This window comes from Canis lupus, chromosome 23 (genome assembly GCF_048164855.1).
Source record: "Canis lupus baileyi chromosome 23, mCanLup2.hap1, whole genome shotgun sequence".
Classification (NCBI taxonomy): domain Eukaryota; kingdom Metazoa; phylum Chordata; class Mammalia; order Carnivora; family Canidae; genus Canis; species Canis lupus.
Window position 1 is genome coordinate 26190442 of NC_132860.1, and position 19220 is coordinate 26209661.

At 56.2% G+C, this 19220-nt stretch overlaps 1 protein-coding gene across 5 annotated transcripts in view; it reads right to left on the minus strand.

The window, feature by feature from the left end:
* Positions 1-19220, minus strand: part of ARAP1 (ArfGAP with RhoGAP domain, ankyrin repeat and PH domain 1) — a 65287-nt gene that overhangs the window by 654 nt on the left and 45413 nt on the right. For 4 of the 5 annotated variants that reach the window (XM_072794474.1, XM_072794475.1, XM_072794477.1 and 1 more), the window contains 22 exons: positions 19117-19202; positions 17748-17930; positions 16495-16669; positions 15191-15325; positions 12994-13129; positions 12618-12720; positions 11622-11817; positions 11300-11351; positions 11026-11189; positions 10719-10931; positions 10311-10416; positions 9719-9866; positions 9545-9631; positions 9389-9457; positions 8956-9073; positions 7466-7579; positions 7110-7255; positions 6546-6578; positions 2638-2720; positions 1844-1894; positions 1602-1665; positions 228-377 (listed from right to left, as the gene is read on the minus strand). In XM_072794474.1, the coding sequence (XP_072650575.1) occupies positions 228-377; positions 1602-1665; positions 1844-1894; positions 2638-2720; positions 6546-6578; positions 7110-7255; positions 7466-7579; positions 8956-9073; positions 9389-9457; positions 9545-9631; positions 9719-9866; positions 10311-10416; positions 10719-10931; positions 11026-11189; positions 11300-11351; positions 11622-11817; positions 12618-12720; positions 12994-13129; positions 15191-15325; positions 16495-16669; positions 17748-17930; positions 19117-19202 (2612 nt within the window). The remainder of the gene's footprint in view (positions 1-227; positions 378-1601; positions 1666-1843; positions 1895-2637; positions 2721-6545; positions 6579-7109; positions 7256-7465; positions 7580-8955; positions 9074-9388; positions 9458-9544; positions 9632-9718; positions 9867-10310; positions 10417-10718; positions 10932-11025; positions 11190-11299; positions 11352-11621; positions 11818-12617; positions 12721-12993; positions 13130-15190; positions 15326-16494; positions 16670-17747; positions 17931-19116; positions 19203-19220) is intronic. The other variant, XM_072794476.1, reaches the window with a different exon arrangement.

The window sequence follows — 19220 nt, forward strand, 5'->3', positions numbered from 1 at the left end:
CCAAAGGGGCCCTGCCGAGGCTTCTACGGCTATTCTGTAATGCTGGCCTGGGAAGGCTCAGGTCAGCTGGGGTCCCCAGGGCAGGGCAGAGAGGGGGCTCCTCCAACAGAGCCTGCCAGGATTGGTTGGAGGATGGAGGGAGGGGGCCAGAGGGCAATCAGGAGAGGGGGAAGGAGGACCCCCTCCAGGTCCCAGCCCCCTGCCCACAGGGATGGAAAGCCACTCACAGAAAGGGGGTCTGCGGTGAAGGCAGCCACACTCCGGCGCATTTCGTTCTCACTGCCACGCAGGGGGATCAATGACACGCTGCCCAGCCGGACTTCAGGCACAGCCCGGGACACACGGGAGGGCTCCGAGGGCCACACCAGGCCGTCATGCTGGGGAGCAGGTGAGAAGAGGGCACTCAGCTCACCCGGACACTCAGCTCCAGATCCACCCACCCTTCCCAGAAATGTCTCCGGCTATGATCTGAGGTGACACCCTCAGCTTTGATCCCAGCCAATGTGAGAAGCAGCTGTTAGGAGAACATGACTGTATCCCTGGCAAAACCCAGCCAGTTATGTTACTCAACAACTCCTACCTCCAGGTCCACTGACAAACTGCTCCAAGAATCTGACACCAAGAAAACAGTTCTAGAGGAACATGTGTGTGCCTTTCACCAGGAACCCAGAAAACCATAGAATCCACCTGTTTCCCTTTAGGCTTGACTACCAGAAAGCTCAGGGCTCAAAGGACTCAGCCCAGGACCCCAGTACAGTGCTGTCTCCCTTTTCCCTAAACCATTCTGAACTCTCATTTAAAATCGATTGGCTTGAGCCCACCCCCTCCCTGCTCCTCCCCCGGCCCTGCTCTGGCTCCGAGCCCTTGCTAGCTTGCTCCCACCTGGCCCACTGCAGCAGCCACCTTACCCACCCCATCTGTCCTCCTCTGTGCGCCGCATCCAGAAAGAGCCCTCTCAGACACCAACCTGCACACCACTTTCTTGCTTCAAACTGCTGACTAGGTCAAATTCAGCTTTCTTGGAATGGCCTTCAAGACTCTGAGATCTGGCTCCTGACTCCCTTTCCAGTGTCAACTTCTGGCACTCCTGGCTTCTCTCTTTACACCCCATTGGGCAAGCTGTAGTTCTCTTACCATGCCTCTGCATAAACTGTTCCTTCCGCCTAGAAGCCACTACCCCCACCCTCACTGCCTTTGCTTGGTGAAGGCTTTTTGTCATCCTCAGACTTAGCCTGTGACACCCCCTCCTTGTTGCCTTCTCCACCCACCCACCGCCTCCCCCAGGTAGGGTCCCCGGGCTTTTCTCTGTCTCCATACACTGATCACACCGGGCCATGTAACAGGCCACGTCTAGATCTGTTTTCCTTTCTACCTGGGGAGTGCCTGAGGGCAGGGGTCTGCGTCCTCTGTCTCTAGCACATCTGGCTTGGGGCTGGAGGAGATAGGACTTTAGGCAGGGTTTACTGAGTAAATGAGCAAGCGAATGATTTAAAAGCAACTCAAAATCTCCTTGAAGCAACTAGTGGCCTTTATGGTGAAGAAATAAACATACCCATTCTCCACGATGGAAGCCTCCTAGGACCCCACCCTCCACCTGGTACCTGCACAAAGAGGAAGGTGGCAAACCACTCCCGGAGCTCCGTCTGCGTCTCACAGCACAGGTACCTGCGGGGTAGGACATACATCGGGATGCTGCCAAGGCTGAGCAGGGAACACCCTGCCTGTCTTCCCAGCCCAGAGTCTCCAGGCAGGGCACAGATGTGGCCAGTGAAGGGACCCAACCAGAGGGGACACACAACCATCTCTCCTCAGCCTGGGGTCTCAGGCCAGTGCCCTCACTTACCACTGCTGCTTCTCATGCTTCTCCGTCTCATGCACCACTGTGAAGCCCCAGCTGCAGAGGAGGGGCAGGTGGAGTCACATAGCATCCCCCAGAGGCCTCCCAGCCTAGGTGCCCAGGACAGAGGACAGAGCCCAGAGGCCCAGGCCAGAGCCAGGGGGCAGAGTTCAGGGCCTTCTTGCAAGCAGACACATTCTGGCCACTGTGTCTTCTTCTCAGCCCACACCAGCCCCCCAGGCCCCTGGCTCCCCATCCCATCCCCGCTTCCCCCAGGCCTGCCCTAGTCCCTGAGAGACAACCAGGCCCAGTCCACAGAGGAGAGGAGAAAGTTAGAAAACCAGGTCTGACTACTGCAATTAATAACAATAATAGTGACTATGTATCACTTTTCATCTCAAAAGCATACAACCACCCTCTGAAACAGGTGTACCATTATTTTCCACATTCCACGGATGTAGGAAGTGAGGCACAGAAAGGTCCCAGAGGTAGTCAGTGATGGGATTTCAATCCAGGCCAGTGGTTCTCAAAACCTGACCAAGCATTAGAGTCCCCTAGATGGCTTGTCCCACACAGACTGCTGGCCCCACTCCTCAGGACCCATAACTCAGCAGGTCTGGGGTGGGACCAAGAATCTGGGCTGTTGACGTTTCCTGGTGGTGCCACTGCTGCTGGTCTGGGAGACCACACCTTCAGAACTATGGTACCAACCCCTTGTCAAGTTCAAAGCTCCGGCTGTGCTGCCTCCACCTACCCACCCAAACCATTATGAGCTCCCCCAGGCCTCAGCCCCAGCTCACCACGTGGGTGGCCGGAGTTTCTTCTTCACTCCCAGGTAGACTTTGAGACTCCTGACAGGCCACTCCTTCTCAGGCCGGTGACTCTGGGGTGCAGGAGGGCAGAAGGATGGCATTTCAGTCAGCCAGGGCAGGAATTGGGGTGATGGGGCACCTCCCTCCTCCCTAGCCCCCTTTGCATCCCAGCACAGGGAACCTCCTTCTGGAAGCCTTCCTGACCAAGCCCTTCCTGTTCACCATCCAGCCCAACTAAGCCCCCCAGGCTTCTCTCCCTGCAGCAGCATCAGACAGTCAACCCTCAGTCCCCGAGGCAGCGGCCATTCCAGCAGAACGACACAGGGCAGTGATTCTCAGGCCCTCCCTGATGTCCTGCAAACTGGAGAACTGACTTGCAGCATTGGCTGAACCAGTGGAGGGAGAAGTCTGCACATCACCCTCTGGTACCAAACCCAATGAGCGCATATGATCTGAGAGCCTCAGCTGGCTGCTTGGGTCTGTTTGTCTCCAGTTATTTACTCCTCATCCCTCTCCACCCCACGGAGGCTCCAGGGTTGACCGTGTGAACAGAAGACTTGTGGGGTGAGCAGTTACTAGCTCTTTGGTTCCACAAGGGGAAGGCTGATGACTCAAGCTGAAGCAGAACGGCTGTTTGGTAGACCAAAGGAAAAACTTTCCAGTGGTCTAGGGTCAGGAAGCAAGAGGCCGATATACTAGGGAGGGGCACCAGAGCACTCACAAGCACACCTCTGGCCCCTACCTCTGCATATGGGTCTGGGCTCAGAAGGCACAGGTTGGCTCCGAGGCAGAGGTATGGGAGCAGTGGCCCCTCGGGCAGAGGCTGATTGGAGGTCAAGCTAATGAGCCTTCTACCTGCTTCGGGAGCCACCTGCTCAAAGCCCTGCCCCCACCAGGCCCCCCAGGCACCAGGTGGGCACCAAGGCGGATGGTAGGGGAAGGGGACTCACTTACAACCAACACTGGGCATCAAATATTGAGCCACCTCCACCCTGTCCCCACCATTGCTCCCAGCCACCCCCAGGCATGGCTCCTCAACAGGAACAAAAAGAAGGGACTAGAGGATGGCCAGTGAAGTGGAAAGGTCCGGGGATTGGTAGACTCCCTGGGAGGTTACAAAAGGATGGGCTGCCTTGGGATTAGTGGAGATTTGGCTGCTGTCACAGGAGATGTAGTTTAAGAGGACTTACTAGGGACCTTTTGCCCTGTTTTAACCATGACCCTCCCTGACAACCAAGGCTCTGATGAGGGAGCCCTATGTCTCCTGCACATAGCACCTGACTTGACAATGGCCATATGCCCAAGAGGGCTGGAGCAAACGGGGGTGCAGGCAGAGAGGAAACAGGGCAGCGGGATGGGCAATCAGGCTGCAGATATAGGGCAAACGAGGTGTGGGTGAACACAAAGGGGAGGCAAACCTCCATGAGAGCAGGGAAGAAGCCAGGCCGAGAGCACTGAAGAAGTCAGACAACAGGTTGGAGGGAGTCAGGTGGAGTGGGAATGAAAAGACTTGAGACTTAGGAGGTTGTGAAAGAAATTGGTCTGCCGGGTGGGCGGGGGGAGCCTGTGTGGCTCAGTGGTTGAGCATCTGCCTTTGGCTCAGGGCATGATCCTGGGGTCCTGGGATAGAGTCCTACATCGGGCTGCCAATAGGGAGCCTGCTTTTCCCTCTGCCTATGTCTCTGCCTCTCTCTGTGCGTCTCTCATAAATAAAAAAAAATAAAATCTTAAAAAAAAAAAAAAGAAAAGAAAAGAAATTAGTCTGCGGGTCTGGAGAACAGTAGGCTCCAGGCATGACAGGAGAAAGGACTCAGTAGGAGAAAAACTAGGTTGCAAGTATGGAAAGCAGGAGACTGACAGAATGGAAAGCAGGCTGAGGTGCTGGAAGAAGCTGAGCTGTGGGTGCCAGGGAAAGAGAACTAGAAGCAAGGGGTAGAGTGAGTTGACAGTGGAAGGAACAGCCTCGTGGGTGTGACATAGGAACGACAAGACAGTTCCAGGCAGGGCGTGGAGAGAATTGTGGGAATCAAGGAATTCAAACCAGTGTGTGACTCCCTGAGAACTAGAAAAAACAATCCTCAGACCTCCATTTCCTCAGGCCCTGGAGTGTGCGGCGTATGCATGGTAGGTGTGTGACAGGAGTGTGGCTGAGACGCGGAGGGGACGTCTATCATTGTAGGACTTTGTTTCTACTCAAACAGCTCGTGTTTCCAGCATTTCTAAGGTATGAAGTCACTGGAAGAGAATAAAGTTCACCCTTTGATGCTCAAAGACCTCTGCTGGAACCAAGCTTTTTCTAGAATGTGCCTTTCCTAGGTGCCTCAAGGTCTTTAACAACAGAAGATGCCCAGGACTAGGCTTGGGTGTCTGCATATCCTGAACTGCCGGCTGTTGTCCCAATTTCTGTCTGTTGCTCCATAAACCAGCAAACAGCAGAACTACCAACACCTCGGTAGCCAAACCACACCCTTCTGGAGCTTCTGTCAGAGAATACTACTTGGCGCTGCACAGATCAGCCTGGCTCCTGAGTCCTTGATTCCTGTACTTCAAGGAATAGAACCTGAACTCTGAGGCTAACAAATCTGGGTTTGAATCCCAGGCTATTCCACCTAGAGACTGCCTTAGGCAAGTCACTTGAAGCTTGTTTTTTCGCCTGTGAAATGGGCACAATATCTCTCCTCACAGGACAATAGTGAGATTACATGTCCTAGTATCTGGAGGGCTGGGCACCAAACCTAGCTTGATAAACATTAGATTAGATCTTTTTCCTTTTTCTAGTTCCCCTGCCTTCTCCCCTCCATGCTAAGGGATCAGCTGCTGCTTTTCCAGGTGCCTCAGCCATCTTCTTCCCCTCTGCCCACACTGATGGTCTTGCTCTGCTCCAAGGGGCCTAAGCAACCCTATAAAGAGACGGTCAGGGAAGTAACATCCCAGAACCAAGGGAGACTGAGTGGAGGGGTAAACAGACCCAGAAGTAAGTAATCATAGAGGGAAGCAAAGGAGAGAAGAAGAGGCATTCCCTACAAGGGTCTGTAGGAGCCCAGGCTGCATTAACAGATGTATAATGTGCAAAGAGAGGGAGGTGAGGATCCTGCTCTATTTGCTCTGCTCCCTCCATGGCAGCTAGGCCTATCCAGTGTCCTCAGGAGAGGCGAGGGGCAGGAAGGGCTAGAGGCACCGGTGGGGCCAGCTATGGGAGCTCAGGCTAGAACCCTGGGCATGGAAACATTTCTGCTGCCCATCTCTGCAGGGCATCTATGCTTTGTGGCCCCTACAGCATAGCTGGGACCCACAGAGGCATCACAGGAGGCAGATTCTCAGCTGAACTTGAGCAAGGGCCTTCTCCCAGGCAGAACTATCCCTCACTGGATAGGGCAGTCCTGAAGAAGGAGTAGATAAGCTCCCCTCCCAGAGCTGTGCACATAAGGGCTGGCGAGCATCCAGGGAGGCTGAGCAGGAACTCCTACCACAGGCAGGATTGTATCATAAGCCTATGTAGTCCCACCCTGGCCTTTTAGGATCAGGGCAGTAGCACAGACATTCTGATAGTCTTGAAACTATCTCTCCAGGCTGGGAAGAGGATGGCTCCAGCGGTGGCAGGATATGAGGGTCAGAGCACTAATTCAAACCTAGGGGCCTTTGTTACTGGCTCTACAGCCTCTATACCGAGTCCTTTGGAAAACTGTAAAGCATCACACTGATGGGGGTTCTGCCTTGGGGAAAGCACTGTGGGGCAGGGTTGGGGATGGAGGTGGGAGCCAGTGCTGACTGGCAAGGGATCAGGGAACCATGCCTGGGGACAGCCAAGAGCTCTGGCTGTGTCCCCAGGCTCCCACCAGGCTCACTTGGCCCCCAGGCGGTGTAAGGAAGCTGGCAGTTGGCTCATAGCTACTCACGGTCTCAGGGGCCCCGCTCCACGGCCTCTGGCTCTGTTTGATAGAGGATCAGGGTTATGGAGGAAGGAGGTCCAGGTCCAGAGCCCGGACAGTGTATGCAGTGGTGCATGCCGGGATGTGGCAGGTTTGTAAAAAAGGGGACAAGGGGCCAAGATCTGGGAGGACACCAGGCATGTGGACAGAGTGGGCATGGAGGAGATACAACCTGTGAAGTGGCGAGGCATGTGTGGGCCACAGGTGGGGGCTGTGGGGGCTGTCATGATGTAGCATGTTCTTGTGGGTGCCGTGACAAGGCCCAGGCACAGGTGAGGAGGCATGAGCTTGATGTGATAGCATCCAGGTACTAGAGCCTGGTGGGGCTACAGGGCACAGAAGAGTGGCCACCAAGGGCCACGGCAGAGGCTCCCGGAGAGTCTATAGCTCTCCGCCACCACTGTGCCATCCCAAGACCCCACGACGGGGATGTTCCCACTGGCAGACTCTGGCAGATGTTAGTGAATGCGTATGTGAGCACACTTGTGTGCCAGTGCTCATTGCAGGGCAGGAGCCATTGGGGTCACTTACCCGGATCTCCTTGTAGAGCCGCAGGCAGCTGCTGTTGAGGATGAAGTATCGATCGTGAAAGCCACCTGAGGGCAGGCCCAGGCCCAGGAGGCTACGGTCTTCGCGGAACTTCATCATGCCGTGCTTGGTGTCGCCCACGTGGCTGGCTGGGGGAAGAATGGAGTGGACATGGGCTGCCCCGACCCCCCTGCCCGGGGACAGACACCCAGGAAGGGTCCCAGGATGAAGGAGGCTGCCCCAGCCTATCCTGGCCACCAATGAGCCCCGTACCACCAGTTCCCACTCAGTCTCTGAAAGAAGGGACCTGCTTGCCTGCCCAGCCCTACGGGCCCCGCCCACCGGGGGCCACCACCTACCGAGGTACAGCAGCATGGCATCCATGGACTGCTGCTTCTTCACCACCAGGTAGCTGTCTGTGCCCAGCCCGTGCAAGATGGGCAGCACCTTCTCCGAAAAGTGCAGGGGGCGCTCTGGGGAGAGGTCACACCTGCTGTTACCACCTGCTGTGGCCTTATAGCACCGAGGGCTGGCACGCACACATGTCACCTACTCTCCCAAGGCCTACCAGCAGCACAACACACCACCAGCATGATCACCCTCTCCACACCCGAGCTTCAGGCTTGACACATCTGGCTAGGACCAAAGCTGCTCCAACCCACACGTCCGAAACCACGCCAGTGATCTTTCCTGTGTCAAAACACCACCCACCAAGCCATTCAAGCCAGAAACAAAGCCTCCCCATCTTCTCTCCATATGTCAAATCTCTTTGCTTCTGTCCATCGCTGTTGCCACACCTTTCTTTGCATGTTACCATTTCCCTTGGACTAATGCCGTGGCCTTCCATGTGGTCTCCAGTATGTGTCTCACTCCCTGCCCCCGCCTCTCCTTACCCAACAGCAATGAACAACCTCTCCAAAATCCCATCACTAACCCTTCAATGGCTTTGCATTGTGGTCAGGCCGCCTCTGCCTCTGTCTTCAGCCCCACCCTGTGACACAACCCCTTCACTGCCATCTCAAGCTCCTCGAAAGGATGATGTCCATGGCCACCACAGGCCTTTGCCTGTGCCACTCCCACTGCCTGGAGGCACTTTTCTCCCCCTTTACCAAGTAACTCCTCTTTTTTACCTCCTAACACAGGGAGTCCAAAGCCAGCAACCCTGTTACGAGCTCCAGGGGTGCTGTGGCCCTTTCCTGCACAGCAGTTATCACAGCCTTGGTTGTACAGCTCTCCCACCAATTACGGCACTGGTGTCAATTCCTGACCACACTAACTCCTATGAGCAGAGGGACTATAAGTCTGACTCCCCAGCCCAGCAAATAACAGGAAAACAAATGAACAGATGCACCCTCATCCACCACTGCTATTAAGACAACCCTTCGCCATAAAATGCCTTTACCACCCCCTTCACCACCATGACTCCCTCACACCACCATCACAACCACCCTCACAACCACCACCCTACCCCGTGCCACCCCACCCCTCCTGCATGGCCATCACCACCTACTACTCCCTTCACCATTAATCCAATCATCAAATTCAGCATCACCACCCTTGCAAGCAACATCATCCTCACTGACACCAAGAAAGCATGGTATCGTAGCTGATACCACCTACCTCCTTCATCATCCTTTCCATCAACCACATTACAGCCATCACCTCAACCCCTGCCAGCATACTATCACCACCATCCCCAAGATGACAGTGTGACAGCAACATCAGTCATCCCAAACTCCCCTGACCACCACTGTCGCCACACTGGGGAGCAGGGGAGAACAGACTGGGGCTGCAGCCCAGACAAGAACAGACTGTGCCAAATTCCGCACCAGTCTTGGTAGCCACCCACCTGCTTCCTCCCTCTCATTGACTTCAAAGCAGGTCCAGTAGTCCCTCTCCCTGATGCCCACATTCCTGCGATCCAGGATCTCCAGGGTGAGCTCCTCAGCTGTCATGGATGCCGGGATCTGCAGTGGCCGAGATGGAAGAGGTCAGCCTACCCTGTCCCGGCCTCTGCTCTGCCACAATTTCACTGTGTGATCCAAGGGCTGAGCCCACCTCTCAGGTCCTCTGGAGTCTTGGAGTGTTGGGGGAGTGTCTCCAAGGGGTCCTGAGTTACTGGGTGGGGAGGAGGCAAAGAGAGGCCCTGACACCAGCCAGATAAGGGTTCCAAACTAGGGGTCCCCCTTGGGATGGAAGCTTTGCTCCTCTGGTCACCTGAACCTATGCCTAGCCCAACCCGACTTTTCTGGTTCCTTGGCTTCCAGGTCTCCACCCCCCACCTTGATATGCTGTTCTGTGTCTGCCTTCTTCTCCTCCAGGTACACTGTGCAGATGAAGTCACCGGCATGCTGTGAGGAGACAGGGCTCAGCTAGCGATCCAAGGAGGATGTGCAGGTAGCTATTCTGAGCCCCCTACCCCCAGCCCTGTCTTTCACCTGGGTCCCACTGGCAGTGCCAGCCACCCGCATCTTCACAATGGCAGTGATCTCTTCCCGCTGCTTCCTCAGCTCCTCCTCATCCACCTGGGAGGGTGGGAGACACAGACAGATGATCACTGCCACCCAAGAGGCTCATCCCTGCCCTTCACTCCCCACTGGCTAGGGACGCACACTGAACACCACCACATAGTGGCTGATGAGGTCTTCCACCACACGGCCAGCCTTGTAGTCCTGCCCATCTGTCTGGAAGAGCGTGGGCCCAAACACAATAGCCAAGTTGTGTGTGTTCATCTGGTTTGTGTCTGAGAAGCACTGGACACTGGACAGGGGAAGACAGAAGTCAGACAGTCTTGAGTGAGAAGCCCAGTCCAGAACTGCCCCACTTTACCTTCCCAGTTCCGAGCAGGTCCATGACTGGCCCCTGAAGAGAGGCCAGGGAAGGTCCTGGTTCAAGTGAACCACTAGTTAAGGGGAAGCAGGAATAGTCTTTCTGGCCATGTTTTGTATGCTGGAGAGGAATAGAGCTGGGAAGCTGGGAGATCTGGCCAAGGTCCCCTGGGTCCTAGCTGAAATCTCCTCTATTCCCCCCACCCTGTAGGAAGTAAGTTAGGAGACAAAGTGTCCAAGATCAGGGTATATCAAAAGTCAACATTCAGTTCCCAGGCCTACCTGGTTCTGAGGAGAGGGCAGTCAGCCAGGTTGGGAGTAGAAGAATCTTTTCCACCCCATCCCCCCAGAGTCATATAATAGTAATGTCCCTTACCAGTACAGGTGACTGATAAGTGCCTTCACTGTGGCGCGGTTGACTGGAGGCAGACGTGCCAGGAGTTCTCGATATCTGGAGACCTTCTCTTCCTCATCCTCAATCTCTGGGTGGGGAGAGATAGATCAGGTCAAGAAGCCCCACCCCTACCACCCCCAGCCATCTCCCCTGTCCCACCCCTCTGGCAGCTCTGCCTCTCATCCTAGGGGCTGGTATTTCCTGGTTCTGTTTAGAGGGACAAAGGAAGGAGAAGCAGAGGGAGGGACAGGGAACTGGAGCTTGTCCCCTGGGGACATGCCTCGTCCAAGTGTCCAGAGCACAGCTGGGATGCGGAAGGAAGGGATAGGAGTGGTCAAGTCAGCAGCACTAGCCTGGGTCTCAGGCAGGGCGAGGACTGCGGGGGCCTACCTGAGGCATCCAGCCAGGCCAGGCGCTGGGCGCGAGTGAAGAGGCCATCAGGCAGGTCTCGCAGGAAGCGCTTGAGGGCTGAGGAGACATCATCCACATGCTGCTCCCCCTCCTTGAGGCGCACAGACCGGGCGTCCTGCCGCAGGCTCTCCAGCAGCCGCTGAGTCTTCGACGTCTGCCCACACTTACGGTAGATGCCCTCCGATGTCAGGCCTGGAGAAGGGTGGGACTGAGCCAGGGACAGGGCCTCGCAGGGCCTGAGGGGCCCTGGGAAGGCGGGGCTTGGCCTGGAGGGGGCGAGGCTCACCACACTGCGTGATGTAGTCCACACAGCGGTACACAATCACTGGGATATCGGAGTCTCCAAGCTGCTGCTCCGACAGCGTGTCCCCCGAGCTGGCAGCTGCTTTCTGGATGGCCCCCAGCCAGCCTGTGAAGTCCAGCCGCCGCTCGCCCTGGATGTACAGCGTCCTAGACCGGGGAACCGTCCGTTACTTGCGGACTTACCCAGGCGCCACCCCTCCTAAGCCTCTCCGACTGCCACAGGCTTCTCACCGCCCCTCAGGGAGTCCAGGGCTCACCTCCTTCGCTCCACCAGCACCAGCACTTGGTTCTCGCTGTCCCCTTGGACGGCTGTGGAGGGGCCGGTCAAGGTGAGGCCCTGTTCATGGTCCCCAACCGGCTCCCTCCTGAAGCTCTCTGGGTACATGCCTTCCCAGGACCCACCCCCCAATACATGGAGTTGCTAAGCTATACCCCAAGGGCAGGAAAGGACAGAAAAGGGCAGGCTGGCTCCTTCTGGGCTGGCCAGGGTAGAGTTTAGACTTCCAGGGAGGGCTGGGGGCCTGGGAACCCAGGACAGGATGCCCTGAAAGTTAGGGGCCCAGGACTGGGTCCACGCACAAAGCTCCTGCAGTTTCCGAAGTTGTAGTGGCTCCTCGCAGGGTCCCTCTGGGAAGACAGCACGGAGCTCAGAGCCAGTGAGGGAGAACCAGCCCTCCTGGGCCCGCTGTAGGCTCAGGCCAGCTTTGTAGGGGAGGCGCCCAAGCCGCTCAAAATCCCGGGCGAGCAGATCTTCAGCCAGGGGAGGTATGAATGCCTGGTGGGGAGGCCAGGGGAAGGGGGAGGTAGCCAAGGAGGCTACATCAGCCAACAGCACTGCCTGCCCGGGACCCTCCAGCTCTTTGGCCTATGAGCACATGCCCACTTCCCACCCAGCTGCCACTTCTCTCTTCCCCAGGGCAGAATCCAGCACAGTTCAAGAACTCGGGTATCATGCCGCACTTCACGCCCAGAAGTGTCCTCCTCTGCAAAACGTTCCCAGATGCCTTCAGGGATGCCCCTGCTCTGCCTTCTGTTGCAGCACTGATTATAGTACTCTTGCTGTCTGGGCCCCCGTCTGTCTCCCCCACCAGCACTAAAGAGTGAGGACCAAGGCTGGTTCAGCTGGATTCCCACGGCTCAGAAGGCTGATCATCACAAGGCTCACAGATGATTGATCAGTGACCAAGTAAATAGGAATCTCAGGCTCTCACAGTACAGGGGACCCCATAGGGCACCTGGCTCTAGTCCCCAGAGCAGAACTCTGTAGCCTCCCTGCCTCCTTCCTCCAGAGCCAGGAGCTCACTCCCTCTGGAGTCAGCACTGACCATTCTAAGATGGCTCTGACTGCTATTCATCATTAAACATGTATTGAGCACCTATGGAGTGCAAGGCCCACAGCCCTTCTTCCACAGGTCTCCTAACCTCCCTGCTTAGGGACTGCAGGTTATGTCAGGCCCTTGGCCCAAAAAGCCTGCCCTATGACTGCTCCCTCCATTTGTGAGGTAGGGTAGCTGGGGTACATGGAAATAGCCAGGAGGTCATACTCCTCACACGGGTCCATTAACCCAGGCCTACCTTAGCAATGCACTTGACCCACTCACGAGCCAGCTCCGCACTCTCCAGCCCAAACAGGTACAGCCGCTCTCCCTCTGTGTACACCTCAAAGGTGTATTCAAAGCTGTAGATACAAAGGCCAGGATGTAGGCACTCCCAGCCCAGCCATGACCGACCCCATGCAACCCTGCCTCCAACCTCTGCCCATTGCCCTTGGCTCCCCTAAGAGGTGGTGGGAAAGCCCTAAACTAGGGCCTAAGGAGACCTGGCTCCAGTCTCAGGATGCTGTGTGACCCTGGGAAAGTTCTGCCCTTCTCTGGGCCTATTTCTGTTTCCTCAATGGGGGGCCGGACCTTATAGCAACAACAGTCTGTGATTTTGCCCCAGGGGTGCTCACCCGTGGGTGTCAGGAGGGGGCACTGCCAGGCACACAATCTCACTGGCCCGAATCTCTCCGTTGGGGGTCACTGCCCGCTCGTTCTCATAGTAGCTCAAGACCCCGTCGCTAAGGACACACCAGCGTCGGCTGAACTCTGGAGAGAAGTTGGGCAGGGGAGCCATGAGGGAGCCCCCGCCCTCCCCTGAAAACACTTCTGTATCCTCCCTGGGCTCCTACTCCCACCTGACCTATGTCCTCTTCACTCTAACTCAAAAGCTTCCCCCAGTTCCATCCTCCTTCCTGTAGCCCACCGCCCTAGACCAGCCCACACCTTGCCCCTGGACCACTGCAATGACTTTTTCCTTGGTTCCTAGCTTCACTTCCAAGATTCAAAAGTGATCTAGGTAAAACCAGACTCCATTCTTCCTCTGCTCAAAACCTTTCCATGCCCCTGCCCTCAACCTTATCCTATATCCCTTAGACTGGTATTTAAGGCCCTGATGGGTCTGCCCCCGCCCACCTCTCCAGCCATCTCTAGGATCACTCCTGGGCACCTCACCCTCCCCACTTTTGCTCACCTTGTTCCCTCCACCCATACCCTTCATCCTTCAATCCAGCCCATATGCCACAGGAAGCTTCCATGCCCCATCCACACTCCTATACTCCCCTACCAGTGGCACACATTGCTCTATACTCTGACTCCTCCTATAATGGCTCTCAGGAAAGTGACAAGATCCCATCAAGGAAAAGAAATGGGAATGTGGACCAGGAAAGGCAGGAGAAAGAGCAGAATGGCAAAGTCAGGCAGACTCCTATGGTTCACAGCCCTGAGCTTCACATTGGCTCAGAGCTTCCTGGCACCCAGGGCAAAAAGGATGACTCAGGCAGTTACATAAATGACATTATCAGGCAGAGGGAGGTAGACTAGGGGCAGTGCCCCAGGGGCAGTGAGGTAGTGAACAGCAGAGTTCCAAAGAAATCTCTTTGGGTGCTAGAGGGCTTCACAGAGGGGTGCCAAGGATGCAGAGAGCAATGGTCTCAACAATATTCCCACAGCAGACACTGTCTCTTGTCCTGTCTGCAAGGATATGACATTTGTCCTCTGAGGGCAGTGTGTCCCACAGCCTGTCCCCCAGGTTGGGCCCTTCCAGGAGCACCTGCCTCAGTTACTCTTCATCAGGCATCGTCTGCCAAGTGCCCTCTGTGCTAGGAGCTGTTCTAGGTGCTGGGGCTACAGTGGTGGCCAAGAGGAGCTTATATTCCAGTGGGGCACAGAGAATCACCAGATACATCTATAAACAGACTAACCAATGTCAGATAAGTGGTGTGAAGTAGGGTAAAAGTAAGGTACATAGGGCATGCTATTTTGGATAAAATGACCATGGATGAAGTCTCTAAAGAGTAACATTTAAACAGAAACGGGTAGCCCTGGTGGCCCAGCAGTTTAGCGCCGCCTTTGGCCCAGGGTGTGATCCTGGAGACCAGGGATTGAGTCCCATGTTGGGCTCCCTGCACTGCATGGAGCCTGCTTCTCCCTCTGCCTGTGTCTCTACCCCTCCCCCGTGTGTGTCTCATGAATAAATAAATAAAATCTTTAAAAAAGAGAGAAATATTTAAACAGAGACTGGACTGAAGTGAGGGACTGATTATGCAAATATTTCGCGGAAAAGTATTTTAGGCGAGGGGCAGAGCAAAAGCAAAGGCCCTGGTGGAAATGAATGTATGTCCTTGAGAAACACCAAGGAGGCCAGTACAGCTGCAGCAGAGTGAATGAGAGGAGAGGGATCACAGGTCATGGAGTGGGAGCGCCGATGTGCAGGTCCTTATAGGATGTGGGAAGGGCTGGACTGTACTGAGTTGGAGAGCAAGCAGAAGGCAGAGATGTCAAAGGGATGGAGCTCTAAGCTCAGCTCTGTCTGGTTCCAAATGCCAGATCCCCAGCACCCAGCAGGTACTCAATAAAGGCTTTTTTAGTCTAAAGGAATTCTAGCAGTGACTTGCTCTACAGTGCCATGCCCCATTCCCACTGCTATTGGCCCATGTATTAAGCATCTACTGTGTACCAGGGACTACATCCCGGAAGCCCTCTAGAATAACTCTGCCAGAGTACACTTGGCACCCTTAGGGGTCCACCAGCCCAGCCAGCCCTGGCTTCTCTGGCCCTGCCACCATGCCAGAATGTCATGGCAAGAACGGGGTCTGGCCCAGCACCCACCTTCCCGGGCACGGCGGTCCTGCAGCAGCTTGCCGGCAGAAGCGGTCTTGTAGAGAAAGCCACTGTGGCTCACAGTTGGCAAGACAACTGAGTAGTGCTTTTCCAGGGGCTTCATTGAATCCAGCCGAGGTACCTCTTTAGGGAAGGTGTTGGGGTGGGGCGGCGGGGAATGGCTGCTCATGCTTGCCATCCCAGGGTCTCCCCCACACCCCCACCTGGGTTGAGCATCCAAGCTTACATTCAAGTCACCAGCCCTCTATCACCCTCAGGCTTTCACTACCCAGTCCAGGGCTTTGTCCGTATCATTCTCTACCTCTCCCTACTTGTGCAAATTCCAAGGCCCAGCTCCAGTACCTCCCCTGCCAGGAAGCCCCCCTGACTCCCCAGCCCAGCCCACCCTACTCTCTCTGTTGAGGCATGGGGCAAGCACACTAGAATGAGGGGTCTTAGGCAGACTCATTAACAATCCCCAGAAAGAGGTTTGCCACAGATAACGCAGAGTCTAAGAAAGTAGCCTGGCTCCAGCCCTGCTCCTAGCAGTCCCAAAGCCCAAGCCAGCTGGGTGGTCTCCTGTGCCTCCCTGGACACCTGGGCTTGCTCCAGCCCAGCACACCCCACCCACCCATGGCCGTGAGCCGAGTTCTGGCCGCTGAGCTCCACCCTCCGTCCTGGGATATGGCCCCAGAGGCCAGCCCTGGGCCTTGACCAGCAGTGCTCACCCCCACGGTCCCCTCTCACCCATCCGGAGAGTGATAGCCAAATGGGACCCAGCCCCAGTCTGTGACAGAGCCCCACCCAGACAAAGCAGCAGACAGGGCTGCTGTTGTGGGTCACCCGCACACAGAGAAATGCAACCCCCACACAGCAACTCAGATACTCTGCAGCTACACAAACCCCAAATCCCTCAATGCTCCCAGGTGCGAGGAAACAGATCCACAGCAGGTGAGAGATGCACAGACATTGGCACACAGATGCCACCCTGAAGGCCCACACTGCAGGTCTGGGAGGGACCCACAAATCCAGAAAGGGATTTAGACAGACACAAAGAGACACACATATGAAAGGGAAGCCAGATGCACAAATGTACACTGACATGCAAACCCAAACATACCCCAAAATCACATACTGTTGTACCAGGGCCTCTCAAGGAGCTGCAATCACAGCTCGAGTGGTATTTATATCTGATCTAGCAGGGTGATACACAGCTTTTGGCAGACCCCCACCCAGCACCCCTTTCAAATGGCTAGACCATGGCAGCAGGGAGGTCCCATCCCTCGAGGTGGACGGTTCCACCGGCCACTCACCCGTGGTCCGGTTGTTCCGAAGAAATTCCATCTGCAGTGTCTGCCCTGCCTGCTCGGCAAGAGCCAGGGGTGTGGGAGCCTCAGGATCCCCTGAGAAGCAGTTGACCCCAGCCCCACAGCCCAGGAGAGCTTGGGTCTCAGCCAGGTCTGTGGTAGTGACTGCAGCACACAGAGCCTGGGAGGAGGAAAAAGGGGGAGGGAAGGGTCAGCTTAAGTAGGAGTGGGGGGCCGGCGGGAGAGGGGGTTTGGGGGAGGAGAGGAAGGAGTCACCCAAGTCTGGAGGCCCATTCTCAGGTTTAAAGAGAAGAGGCAGGAAGAAAAAGAGAGGAGAGGGGGAGAAAAGAGAAAGGCCAAGGGATTAGGAGGATGAGTAGGGGCTGCCCCCAAGAGGCTGGGGAGTCTCAGTGGCCCAGGGCTCACCCCTACTAGCAGCCCGTAGGACCCGTCGGCTGCCAAGCCTGTTCTCTAGAGGATCTCAAGCTCCTTCTGCCTTGTGGAAGGGCAGAGGGGGGTGCTTTGTAGCTAATTCCTCCCACATTTGAATTCCTCACCGCCTGCCCAGCCCTCCCGACCAATGGGAGCTGCTGCCCCTCCTAGCTGGCGGGCTAGACTGGGCTGGGCCGGGGGCTGGACGCCTGGGTTCCTGGGAGGTGGAGGCCTGGCTCCCACTGGGCTTCTAGCTGGCCTGAGCCTGCCTGGGTGGGGCTGCTTGGGGGAGGGGCTGAAGGCCAATCAGAGGTCACCAGTGGCATCCCCCTGCCTTGAAGCAAGCTACCCCCCACTCAGGCTGAGCCAGACCAGGGCCCAGGGCTTGGCTCCCAGCCTGTCAGGGCCTGGGGCCCATGTGAGGCCTCATCTTGAGTGGGGTGTGGATGGGGGTGGGTCAGAGCAGCCAGCTGTTTTTCATGAGCCTGACAGGAAATAGCATCCCCATCAAGTTCACTCCTTTTGGCAGGATTCACAAGGAGCAGGACGGTTTGGGAGACAGAGGAATCAGGAGGGGAGGGAGGCAGACAGATGCTGGAGATGTGGACTCAGCCCAAGGGTCAGGCCTGACTCCTCTTTGCTTTGCCCCAACTCTCCCTGTGGCTTGGGCAAGGCCCTTCCACTCCCCGGGCCTCCGTTTCCCCATTTGCCAACTCATTACAGTAAGCTGACGGAAGAGATAAGCTGAGGCAGAGAGAGCAATGGGGGGGGGGGGCAGAAAGAAAGTGGGTGGTCTCAAGGGGGTCCAGAGGCCCAGGCGCCCTGACCTTGTCCAGTTCCTCCTGGTTGCCAAAGAGCGGGTGGTAGCGGCGGTACTTGCCCTCACGGTATTTCGCCTCCAGGTGGCGCCGCCGGGCACCAGGCCCGCTGTTGGGCTGCAGAGCCTCACTGGGGGGCACGTTGGCCGCCCAGAAGCGGTTCCCAGGGCCATTGCCCAGCTGTAAGAAGAGCTGTGGGTGTGGGCAAGAGGTGAGACAGGCAGCCTATGGCCAGGGCCCTGTGTCTGGTAAAATCTTTGTTTTGAGGTTGTCAGGCGGGGGGCTGGGCGAGTCAGGCCACCCACGCATTTTCCCATGGGGAAGCTGAGGGGCAGCCTGGCCTATCAGTGGCTCTGGGCCCAAACCCAGTTCCTCAGCTCAATGACAGGATGAGAGGCAGACATTTGGGCAGGTGGATGCCCCAACTCTGGTGGCTGGTGGGGGGCCTTGCTATTTCCCCTACCCAGTCCCACATCTGGAACTCTGCATTCCTGAGACTATCATAGCTCGAGCAAGGGCGGGGGGATGAGGGTGGCGGGTAGCTAACCTGTCAGCCAATGGGGTGGGTAAGGATTTTGGAAACCTCTCTTGTCTTTGACATTCCTTTCTGGGCTCAGGGGAGGAGGAGCAGAGGCAGATACTGGGGGCGCAGATGCAGGAAGCTAGTGATCAAGGGACTAGTTGATCAATCCTTTTCATTCTGCTTATCATCTGTTCCGCAGCTATTTCCTGGGCCTCCCAACCTGCCCTTCTGTCAGGTCCTGAGTTCACAGAAGAGAATAAAGCAGCAACAGACCCTGCCACCGCTGACTTACTCTGTGACTTTGGGCAGGTCATCTTCTCTCCCCCGGCCTCAATGTCCTCATTTTAAACCAGGGGGTTCTAACCCTACCTCTCAGGGGATGAGACCCAAACTGCGCTGGAGTCTGCAGCTTGGCTGGGGCTGTCAGGAAGGCCCTGTGTGGTGAGCCTCCCATTGCAGGTTCTCCTTTGTAACTCCCACACACATCAGTACCTGGGAACCCCAAGTAGACAGGCGCATATGCACTTGTAAGGGTGCCCCCAGACCTGCTAGTGGTTGTGCGTGCAGAAGAAGTAAATATTTTAGGCTCTGCAGGACAGTTTCTGTTGCATATTCCTTTTTTTTTTTTTTTTTAACATCCCTTTAAAACTGTCAAAACATTCTTAGCTCACTGGCCAGTTAGCTGACTTTGCCAAAAATCAACTTTTCCAAAATCCCCACCCACTAGATGATCGCAAAGGTCTCTTCTAGCTCCAGGGGGCCAAGGTCTGTGAGCAGGGGGAGAGCGGTGGGGAGACCCAGGCAGCAGGCAGCGGAGCGGGCCCCAAACCCAGGTGACAAGCAAGGCCTCCCCACCTCGATGAGCGTTTCTGTCCACACTTTCCTGTCCATCTTCAGGCTCCGCACCTTGGAGACACCAGCGCCCAGGCCACGGTGCTCCCCTGCAGACAGAGGGCCCT